Below are 12,062 nucleotides of genomic sequence, written 5' to 3'. Positions count from 1 at the left end.
GATTTGGGACATTTGGGGACATTTGGGGACATTTGGGGACTTTTGGGGATTTGGGACATTTGGGGGGTTTGAGGACATTTGGGGACAATCTGGAAATTTGGGGACTTTTGGGGACGTTTGGGGACATTTGGGGACACATTTGGGACACTTATGGGACATTTGGGGACTTTTGGGGGGTTTGGGGACATTTTGGGGATTTTGGTGACATTTGGGGACATTTGAGGACAATTCGAGGAGTTTTGGGGACATTTGGGGACACATTTGGGACACTTTTGGGACATTTTGTGGACTTTTTGGGACAATTTTGGGGAAATTTGGGGACATTTGGGGACATTTTTGGGAAATTTGGGGAAATTCAGGGACATTTGGGGACTTTTTGGGGACATTTTGGTGATTTTTGGGGACATTTGGGGATAATTTGGGGGTTTGGGGACATTTGGGGACATTTGGCAACACCTTTGGGGACATTTGGGGACATTTCGGGGGATTTTGGGGACATTTGGGGGGTTTGGGGACATTTGGGGACATTTGGGGACAATTCGGGGAGTTTTGGGGACATTTGGAGATATTTGTGGGGTATTGGGGACATTTTGAGGACAATTTGGGGAGTTTGGGGACATTTGGGGACATTTTTGGGAAATTTGGGGACAATTTTGGGATTTTTGGAAAATTTGGGGACAGTTTTGGGGACATTTTTTGGGACAATTTTGGGATTATTGGGAAACTTTGGGGACATTTGCGGACATTTTTGTGGACATTTTGGGAAATTTGGGGACAATTTGGGGACATTTTTGGGATTTTTGGGAAATTTTTTGGGACATTTTTGGGAAATTTGGGGACACTTTTCGGACATTTGGGGGGTTTGGGGACATTTGGGGACATTTTGGGGGGTTTTGGAGACAATTCGGGGAGTTTGGGGACATTTGGGGACATTTGAGGGATTTGGGGATATTTGGGGGGTTTGGGACATTTAGGGACAATTCAGGGGGTTTTGGGGACATTTGGGGACAATTTGGGGGACATTGGGGACATTTGGGGCATTTGGGGACATTTGGGGACATTTTTGGGGACAATTCGGGGAGTTTTGGGGACATTTGGGGACACTGGGGGGTTTGGGGGGGATTTGGGACATTTGGGGACATTTGGGGACATTTTTGGGGACATTTTTGGGGACATTTTTGGGGACATTTTGGGACATTCTGGGGACATTTTTGGGAGTTTTGGGGACATTTGGGGAAATTTGGGGACATTTGGGGACATTTTTGGGATTTTGGGGAAATTTGGGGACATTTTTGTGATTTTGGGTATTTTTGGGAAATTTGGGGACATTTGGGGACAGTTTTGGGGTTTTTGGGAAATTTGGGGACAGTTTTGCGACATTTTGGGGAGCTTTTGGGACATTTGGGGTGAATTTTGAGGTTTTTTTGGAGGATTTTGGGGTGAATTTCGGGAATTTTGGAAAGGATTTTGGAGGATTTTTTTTTGGTTTTTGAGATCGGGTTTGAGAGGATTTTTGGGGTGAATTTGGGATATTTTGGGGTGAATTTGGGGTGAATTTGGGGGATTTTGGTACCTTTGTAGGGCCGTTTCCATGGATCACCACGGGCTGGGATTTTGGGGTGAATTTGGGATATTTTTGGGGTGAATTTTGGGGATTTTGGTACCTTTGTAGGGCCGTTTCCGTGGATCACCACTGGCTGGGATTTTGGGGTGAATTTTGGGGTGAATTTGGGGGATTTTGGTACCTTTGTAGGGCCGTTTCCGTGGATCACCACGGGCTGGGATTTTGGGGTGAATTTGGGATATTTTTGGGGTGAATTTGGGGGATTTTGGTACCTTTGTAGGGCCGTTCCCGTGGATCACCACTGGCTGGGATTTTGGGGTGAATTTGGGGTGAATTTTGGGGTGAATTTGGGGGATTTTGGTACCTTTGTAGGGCCGTTTCCATGGATCACCACCGGCTGGGATTTTGGGGCGAATTTGGGATATTTTGGGGTGAATTTGGGGTGAATTTGGGGGATTTTGGTACCTTTGTAGGGCCGTTTCCGTGGATCACCACGGGCTGGGATTTTGGGATATTTTTGGGGTGAATTTGGGGGATTTTGGTACCTTTGTAGGGCCGTTTCCATGGATCACCATGGGATGGGATTTTGGGGTGAATTTTGGGGTGAATTTGGGGGATTTTGGTACCTTTGTAGGGCCGTTTCCGTGGATCACCACTGGCTGGGATTTTGGGGTGAATTTGGGATATTTTGGGGTGAATTTTGGGGTGAATTTGGGGGATTTTGGTACCTTTGTAGGGCCGTTTCCGTGGATCACCACGGGCTGGGATTTTGGGGTGAATTTGAGATATTTTTGGGGTGAATTTGGGGGTTTTTGGTACCTTTGTAGGGCCGTTTCCGTGGATCACCACGGGCTGGGATTTTGGGGTGAATTTGGGATAATTTTGGGGTGAATTTGGGGGATTTTGGTACCTTTGTAGGGCCGTTTCCGTGGATCACCACTGGCTGGGATTTTGGGGTGAATTTGGGGTGAATTTGGGGTGAATTTGGGGGATTTTGGTACCTTTGTAGGGCCGTTTCCGTGGATCACCACTGGCCAGGTCCCGCTCAGTTCGTTCCTCACTCGGTTCCCGTCGGGCTCGAAGCGAATCGAGAGCTCCTCTGGGGACCCCAAAATCAGAGTGGGACCCCAAAAATCAGACTGGGAACCCCAAAATCCCACCAGGGGACCCCAAAATCGGCCCAGGGACCCCAAAAATCAAACTGGGAACCCCAAAAATGGGTCTGGGACCTCAAAAATCAGAGTGGGAACCCAAAAATTGGTCTGGGACCCCTAAAAATTGGTCTGGGAACCCAAAAAATGGGTCTGGGACCCAAAAATCCCACCAGGGACCCCAAAATCAGCCCAGAGACCCCAAAAATCCCACCAAATCCCCCCGAAGTTCCCCCAAATCCCTCCTGGACCCCTCAAAAGTCCCCAAAATCCCCCTTGGAGCCCCAAAATTCCCCCCAGGAGCCCCCTAAATCCCTCCAGAACCCCCCAAATCCCCCCAAAATTCCCCCCAACTCCCCCCCAGGACCCCCAAAATTTCTCCAAAATCCACCTGGACCCCCAGGACCCCCCAAATCTCCCCCAAATCCTTCCAGGACCCCCCAAATCCCCCTAAAATACCCCTGGACCCCCCCAAAATCTCCCCAGGACCCCCAAAAATCCCCCCAAATCCCCCCCAACTCATCTAAATCACCCCCAAATTCCCCAAAATCTCCCCAAAATCCCTCCTGGACCCCCGAATCCACCAAAATCCCCCCAAAATTCCCCCCAAATTCCCCCAGGACTCCCCAAAATCCCCCCAGGACCCCCCAAAATTCCCCCCAAATTCCCCCCAAAATTCCCCCCAGGACCCCCCAAAATCCCCCCAAAATCCCTCCTGGACCCCCCAAATCCCCCCAGGACCCCCTAAAATCCCACAAATCCCCCCAAAATCCCCCCAAATCCCCCGAAATTCCCCAATTTTCCCCCAAATCCTTCCAGGACCCCCCAAATCCCCCCAAAATCCCCCAAAAATCCCCCCCAATTTCCCCCCAAATCCCCCCCCAAATCCCCCCAAATTCCCCAAAATCACCCCAATTTTCCCCCAGGACCCCCCAAATCCACCAAAATTCCCCCAAAATTTCCCCCAAAATTCCCCCAGGACCCCCCAAATCCCCCCAAATCCCCCAAAATTCCCCAATTTTCCCCCAAAATCCCCCCAGGACCCCCAAAATCCCCCTGGACCCCCCAAATCCCCCCAGGACCCCCTAAAATCCCCCAAATCCCCCCAAAATCCCCCCAAATCCCCCGAAATTCCCCAATTTTCCCCCAAATCCTTCCAGGACCCCCCAAACCCCCCCCAAACCCCCCCCAAACCCCCCCAAAATCCCCCCAAAATCCCCCCCCCCCGCTCACCCAGGGCCCCGTTGAGGTTCTGGAAGATTCTGGAGTGATGGTCCAGCGCCAGCCCCAACCGCTCCTGCCCCAAAATTCCGCATTTTTGGGGGAATTTGGGCAAAAAAAGAGAATTTTGGGGAAAAAAGAGGATTTGGGGGGAATTTGGGGGGAAAAAAGAGATTTTTTTGGGGGAAAAAGGGATTTTTGGGGGAGTTTTGGGGGAAAAAAAAGAGATTTTTGGGGGGAAAAGGAGATTTTTTTGGGAAAAAAAGAGAATTTTGGGGGAATTTTGGGGAGAAAAAGGAGATTTTTGGGGAAAAAAGGAAATTTGGGGGGATTTTAGGGTAAAAAAAGGAGATTTTTGGGGGGGAAAGGGGATTTTTAGGGGAAAAATGAGATTTTTGGGGGGGGATAGATTTTGGGGGAAAAGAGAATTTTGGGGGGATTTTGGGGAAAAAAGGAGATTTTGGGGTAGAAAAAAGGAGATTTTAGGGGGGAAAAAGAAAATTTTGGGGGAAAAAAGGAGATTTTTTTTGTGGAAAAAAGGGATTTTTGGGGGGATTTTGGGGGAAAAAAGAGATTTTTGGGGAAAAAAAGGATTTTGGGGGAAAAAGGAGATTTTTGGGGGGATTTTTGGGGATTTTGGGCTCACCCTGAGCTCGGAATTCAGGTGTAATTTGCTATAAAATAATTGAGATTTTTTGGGTATTTTAGTGATATTTTGGGGATATTTTGGGGATTTTTTGGCTGATTTTGGGGGATATTTTTGGGATATTTTGGGGTGATTTTGGGGTGATTTTGGGGGATTTTGGGCTCACCCTGAGCTCGGAATTGAGGTATAATTGGGTATAAAATAATTGATATTTTTGGGGATTTTAGTGATATTTTGGGGGGATTTTGGGGGATATTTTTGGGATATTATTGGGATATTTTGGGGTGATTTTGGGGGATTTTGTGGCTCACCCTGAGCTCGGAATTGAGGTATAATTGGGTATAAAATAATTGATATTTTTGGGGATTTCAGTGATATTTTGGGGGGATTTTGGGGGGATATTTTGGGGGGATATTTTTGGGATATTTTTGGGATATTTTTGGGATATTTTTGGGGTGATTTTGGGGTGATTTTGGGGGATTTTGGGCTCACCCTGAGCTCGGAATTGAGGTATAATTGGGTATAAAATAATTGATCGTCGTCGTCGTCCCGGAAGTGCCAACGCTCCACCAGAGCCCACAGGGCCGGGGCGTAGCCCACGATGCCTAAAAACCCCAAAATCCACAGAAATCACCCCAAAAATATCCCAAAAATGCCCAGAAATTACCCCAGAAATTGCCCCCAAAATCCCCAGAAATTACCCCAAAAATATCCCAAAAATGCCCAGAAATTATCCCAGAAGTTACCGCAAAAACATCCCAAAATCCCCAGAAATTACCCCAAAAATATCCCCAAAAATCCCCAGAAATTACCCCAAAAACATCCCCAAAATCCCAAAATATCCCAAAAATATCCCCAAAATCCCCAGAAATTACCCCAAAAATATCCCCAAAAATATCCCAAAATGCCCAGAAATCACCCCAAAATTCACTCCGGGACCCCACAAATCCCCCCCCAGGACACAAAAATCCCCCCAAAATCCCCCCAAATTCTTCCCAAAATCCCCCCCAGGACCCCCCAAATTCCCCCGAACTTCCCAAAACTCCCTTAGCATCCCCCAAATCCCATCCAGGACCCCCCAAACTGCCCCAAACCCCCCCAAATCCCCCTCAGGACCCCCCAAATCCCCCCCAAATTTCCTCAATACCCCCGAAACTTCCCCAAACCCACCCAAATCCCACCCAGGACCCCCCCAAACCCCACCCAGGATCTCCCAAATTCCCCCCAAACCCCCAAATCGCCCCCAAACTTCCCCAAATCCCCCCCAAGATCCTCCCAAATTCTCCCCAAACCACCCCAAAGCCCCCCAAACCCCCTCAAGACCCCCCAAATCCCCCCCAGAATCCCCCAAATCCCCTCAAACTTCCCCAAATCCCCCTAAACTCCGCCAAGACCCCCCCAAATCCCCCTCAAATCCCCCCCAAACTGCCCCAAATTCCCCCCCAACCCCCCAGGACCCCCCAAATTCCCTCAAAGCTCCCACAAATCCCACTCAGGACCCCCTCCAAACCCCCCCAAACCCCCCCAAACCCCCCCCAAACCCCCCCCAAATCTCCCCCAAATCCCCCCAAATTCCCCCCAACCCCCCCCAAATCTCCCCCAAATCCCCCCAAAACCCCCCGAAACTTCCCCAAATCCCCGTGAACCCCCCCAAGACCCCCCAATTCCCCCCCAAACTTACCCAAACCCCCCCAACCCCCCGAAACCCCCCCAAACTGCCCCAAATTCCCCCAAAACCCCCCCAAATCCCACCCAGGACCCCCCCAAACTCCCCCAAGACCCCCCAAATTTCCCCCAAATCCCCCTCAGGACCCCCCAAACCCCCCCAAGACCCCCCAAATTCCCCTAAACCCCCCCAAACTCCCCCAAATCTCCCCCAAGACCCCCAAATCCCACCCAGGACCCCCCAAATGCCCCCCAAGACCCCCCAGGACCCCCCAAATTCCCTCAAACCTCCCCAAAACCCCCCTAAACCCCCCTAAGATCCCCCCAAATCCCCCCCAAATCCCCCCCAAACTTCCCCAAATCCCACCCAGGACCCCCCAAATCCCCTCCAAGCCCCCCAAATTCCCCCCAAGCCCACCCCAAATTCCCCCCAAACCCCCTCAAATCCCCCCCAAATCCCACCCAGGATCCCCCAAACCCCCTCACGACCCCCCAAATCCCCCCAAACTTCCCCAAGATCCCCCAAATCCCACCCAAACCCCCCCAAATCCCTCCCAAGACCCCCAAATCCCCCCAAATCCCCCCCAATCCCCCCCAACCCCCCCCCGTACCCCCGGAGTTGAGGAAGGGTTTCCCCCCGGGGGGGGCGGGGGGGTACAGTGGGGCCAGACCCCCCTGGGGCCAGCAGAACCCCTCGGCGGCGAACAGGACCCCCGAGCCCGCGGCCCCGAACTTGGCCAGCAGCTCCCGCGGGCCCCCCGCGAACACCACGTCGTAGCTGGGGGAAAAACGGGGAAAATCACCCAAAAAATGGAAAAAATCACCCCAAAAACCCCCAAAAACCACCCCCAAACCCCCCCCGGGCCCCCCGCGAACACCACGTCGTAGCTGGGGGAAAAACGGGGTTAGGGACCCCAAAAACGGGCAAAATCACCCCAAAAACCCCCAAAAACCACCCCAAAAACCCCCAGAATGGCCAAAACCACCCCAAAAACCCCCAAAAACCACCCCAAAACCCCCCCGGGGCCCCCCGCGAACACCACGTCGTAGCTGGGGGGAAAAACGGGGTTAGGGACCCCAAAAACGGGCAAAATCACCCCAAAAACCCCCAAAAACCACCCCAAAAACCCCCCGGGGCCCCCCGCGAACACCACGTCGTAGCTGGGGGGAAAACGGGGGAAAATCATCCAAAAAATGGAAAAAACCACCCCAAAAACCCCCAAAAACCACCCCAAAAACCCCCCGGGGCCCCCCGCGAACACCACGTCGTAGCTGGGGGGAAAAATGGGGAAAATCATCCAAAAACGGCAAAAAATCACCCCAAAAACACCAAAAAACCACCCCAAAAACCCCCCAAACCGCCCCGGGGCCCCCCGCGAACACCACGTCGTAGCTGGGGAAAAACGGGGAAAATCATCCAAAAAATGGTAAAAATCACCCCAAAATCACCCAAAAACCACCCCAGAAACCCCCAAAACCGGCCAAAATCACCCCAAAAACCCTCAAAAACCACCCCAGAAACCCCCCCGGGCCCCCCCGTGAACACCACGTCGTAGCTGGGGGGGAAAAGGGGAAAATCACCCCAAAAATGGCAAAAATCACCCCAAAAATGGCCAAAAACCACCCCAAAAACCCCCAAAACCGGCCAAAACCACCCCAAAACCCCCCCGGGGCCCCCCGCGAACACCACGTCGTAGCTGGGGGGAAAACGGGGTTAGGGACCCCAAAAACGGGCAAAATCACCCCAAAAACCCCCAAAAACCAACTCAAAAACCCCCAAAACCACCCCAAAAACCCCCCGGGCCCCCCGCGAACACCACGTCGTAGCTGGGGGAAAAAATGGAAAATCACCCAAAAATGGCCAAAATCACCCCAAAATCATCCCCAAAATCATCCCAAAATCCCATAAAAACAATCCCAAAATCACCCCAAAATCATCCCAAAATCACCCTAAAATTACCCCCAAAATCCCCTACAAATGACCCCAAAAATGATCCCAAATTCACCCCAAAAAAACCCAAAATTACCCTAAAATTACCCCCAAAAACCACCCCAAAAACCTCCAAAAACCACCCCAAAAACCCCAAAAACCACCCCAAAAAACCCCAAAACCACCCCAAAAACCCCCAAAATCACCCCAAAAACCCGAAAAATTGCCCCAAAATCACCCCAAAATCGACCCAACAACCCCCCGCGAACACCACGTCATAGCTGGGGGGAAAACTGGGTTAGGGACCCCAAAAATGGACAAAATCACCCCAAAAACCCCCAAAAACCACCCCAAAAACCCCCAAAACCGGCCAAAATCACCCCAAAAACCCCCCCAGGGCCCCCCGCGAACACCATGTCGTAGCTGGGGGGAAAAGGGGGAAAATCACCCCAAAAATGGTAAAAAATCACCCCCAAATCACCCTAAAATTACCCCCACAATCCCCTACAAATGAGCCCAAAATCATCCCAAAATCCCATAAAAACAATCCCAAAATCGCCCCAAAATCACCCCCAAATCATCCCAAATATATCCCAAAACCATCCCAAAATCACCCTAAAATTACCCCCAAAATCACTCCAAATTCATCCCAAAAATCACCCCAAAAATCACCCCAAAACCATCCCAAAATCACCCCAAAAATCATCCCAAAATCACCCTAAAAATGACCCCAAAATCACCCCAAAAACCCCCCCAGGGCCCCCCGCGAACACCACGTCGTAGCTGGGGGGAAAAGGGGGAAAATCACCCCAAAATGGCAAAAAATCACCCCAAAAACGGCCAAAATCACCCCAAAAACCCCCCAAACCGCCCCGGGGCCCCCGCGAACACCACGTCGTAGCTGGGGGGAAAACGGGGTTAGGGACCCCAAAAACGGGCAAAATCACCCCAAAAACCCCCAAAAACCACCCCAAAAACCCCAAAAACCACCCCAAAAACCCCCCGGGCCCCCCGCGAACACCACGTCGTAGCTGGGGGGGAAAAGGGGGAAAATCACCCCAAAATGGCAGAAAATCACCCCAAAATCACCCTAAAATTACCCCCAAAATCCCCTACAAACGACCCCAAAAATGATCCCTAAATCACCCCAAAAACCCCCAAAAACCACCCTAAAAACCACCAAAATCCCCAAGAACCACCCCAAAAACCCCCAAAACGGCCAAAACCACCCCAAAAACCCCCAAAACCACACCAAAAACCCCAAAATCGGCCAAAATCACCCCAGAAACACCCAAAACCACCACAAAAACCCCCAAAAACCACCCCAAAAACCCCAAAAAACCCCCAAAACCATCCCAAAACCCCCCCCCGGGCCCCCCGCGAACACCACGTCGTAGCTGGGGGGAAAAAGGGGGTTAGGGACCCCAAAAACGGGCAAAATCACCCCAAAAAACCCCAAAAACCACCCCAAAAACCCCCAAAACCACCCCAAAAACCCCCAAAACCACCCCAAAATGACCCCAAAATCCCCCCAAAATTCCCAAATTTTTTCCAAATCCCCAAAACCCCTATTTTTACGCCAAAAATTCCCAATTTTCCACAAATCTCAGGATTTCCCCCCAAAATACCCAAATTTTCCCCCGAAATCTCCATTTTTTCCCCCAAAAAATTCCCGATTTTCCACAAATCCCAGTATTTCCCCCCAAAACTCCCAAATTTCCCCCCAAAACTCCCAAATTTCCATACAAAATCCCCATTTTAGCCCCCCAAATTTCAAAATTCCCTCCCAAAATTCTGGATTTTCCCAAAATCCCCGGATTTCCCCCAAATTTTCTCCCAAAATCCCTACATTTCCAGATTTTCCCAAAATCCTGTAATTTCCCCCCAAAATCCCTGGATTTTCCCCCAAAATCCCCCAAATCTCCCCCAAAATTTCCCACCAAAACCTCTGAATTGCCCCAAAATTTTCCCCCAAAATCCCCATTTTTATCCCCCCAAATTTCGAAATTCCCACCCAAAATTCTGGATTTTCCCAATATCCCTGGTTTTTACCCCAAATTTTCTCCCAAAATCCCCAAATTTCCTCCAAAATTTGGGATTTTCCAAAAAAATCCTGGAATTTACCCCAAAATCCACCCCCCCCAAAAAACTCCCAAATTTCCCCCCCAAAATTCCCGATTTCCCCAAAATCCTGGGATTTCCCCCAAAAATCCCCCAAATTTCCCCCAAATCCCCAAATCTCCCCCAAAATTTCCTCCCATAAACCCGGAATTTTTCCATCAAACATCCCCAAAATTTTCTCCCAAAATCCCCATATTTCCCCCAAATCTCCCGCAAAATTTCCCCCCAAAATCCTGGATTTTTTCCCCAATTTCCCCCCAAAATCTCAATTTTTTCCCCCAAAAAATTCCCGATTTTCCACAAATCCCAGGATTTCCCCCCAAAACTCCCAAGTTTTCCCCCAAAATCCCCATTTTTATCCCCCCAAATTTTGAAATTCCCACCCAAAATTCGGGATTTTCCCAAAATCCCCAGATTTCCAAAATCACCAAATTGCCTCCAAAATTTGGGATTTTCTCAAAAAATCCTGGAATTTACCCCAAAATCCATTCCCCCTCCCAAAACTCCCAAATTTCCCCCCCAAAATTCCCAATTTCCCCAAAATCCTCAGATTTCCCCCCAAAAATCCTCCCAAATCCCCCCCCAAAAATTCCTGATTTTCCACAAATCCCAGGATTTCCCCCAAAAACTCCCAAATTTCCCTCTCAAAAATCCAGATTTTACCAAAATCCTGAGATTTCCCCCAAAAAATCCCCCCAAATCCCCAAATCTCCCCTGAAATTCCCCACCGAAAACTTCAAATTTTCCCCCAAATTTCCGCCCAAAATCCCCATTTTTTCCCCCAAAACTCCCAAATTTCCCCCCCAAAATTCCCAATTTCCCCAAAATCCTCGGATTTCCCCCCAAAAATCCTCCCAAATCTCCCCCAAAATTTCCCACCAAAACCCCTGAATTTTCCCCCAAATTTCCCCCCGAAATCCCTAATTTTTCCCCCCAAAACCCCCAAATTTCTCCCGAAAAATTCCAGATTTTCCCAAAATCCTGAGATTTTTCCCCAAAAATCCCCCAATTTTTCTCCCAAAATCCCCCAAATCTCCCCCAAAATTTCCCACCAAAACCCCTGAGATTTTCCCCCTAATTTTCCCCCAAAATCCCCATATTTAGCCCCCCAAATTTTGAAATTCCCACCCAAAATTCTGGATTTTCCCAAAATTCTCCAAATCTCCCCCAAAATCTCCCACCAAAAACGCAGAATTTTCCCCCAAATTTCCCCCCAAAACCCCCATTTTCACACCCAAATTTCCTGAATTTCCCCGAATTTTTCCGAATTCCCGTGATTTCCCTCCAAAATCCCCAAATTTCCCCCAAAAAATCCCCATATTTAGCCCCCCAAATTTCGAAATTCCCACCAAAACCCTGAATTTTCCCCCAAATTTTCCCCCAAAATCCCCATTTTTTCCCCCCAAAACCCCTGAATTTTCCCCCCAAAATCCCCCAAGTTTTCTCCCAAAATCCCCAAATTTCCCCAAAATTCCAGATTTCCCCCAAAATTTCCCACCAAAACCCCTGAATTTTTCTCCCTAATTTTCCCCCAAAATCCCCATTTTTTCCCCCAAAACCCCCATTTTCACACCCAATTTTTCCCAAATTCCCGTGATTTCCCCATGAAGTTCCTAAATTTCCCTCCAAAATCCCCATTCTTAGCCCCCCAAATTTCAAAATTCGGGATTTTCCCCAAATCCCCAGATTTTCCCCCAAATTTTCTCCCAAAATCCCCCAAATCTCCCCCAAAATTTCCCACCACAAACCCGGAATTTTGCCCCA

At 49.7% G+C, this 12,062-nt stretch overlaps 1 protein-coding gene across 1 annotated transcript in view; it reads right to left on the bottom strand.

Annotated features, from left to right (window-relative positions):
- Positions 1 to 12,062, bottom strand: part of PLOD3 (procollagen-lysine,2-oxoglutarate 5-dioxygenase 3) — a 37,212-nt gene that overhangs the window by 19,135 nt on the left and 6,015 nt on the right. The window contains exons 3-6 of the mRNA XM_072920533.1: positions 6,859 to 7,025; positions 5,075 to 5,187; positions 3,949 to 4,012; positions 2,566 to 2,663 (exon numbers count right to left, since the gene is read on the bottom strand). Of these exons, the coding sequence (XP_072776634.1) occupies positions 2,566 to 2,663; positions 3,949 to 4,012; positions 5,075 to 5,187; positions 6,859 to 7,025 (442 nt within the window). The remainder of the gene's footprint in view (positions 1 to 2,565; positions 2,664 to 3,948; positions 4,013 to 5,074; positions 5,188 to 6,858; positions 7,026 to 12,062) is intronic.

The sequence above is a fragment of the Taeniopygia guttata genome, chromosome 32 (genome assembly GCF_048771995.1).
Source record: "Taeniopygia guttata chromosome 32, bTaeGut7.mat, whole genome shotgun sequence".
NCBI lineage: Eukaryota > Metazoa > Chordata > Aves > Passeriformes > Estrildidae > Taeniopygia > Taeniopygia guttata.
The sequence above is the reverse complement of the archived record's forward strand: the minus strand, read 5'-3'. Positions and strand labels throughout refer to the sequence as shown.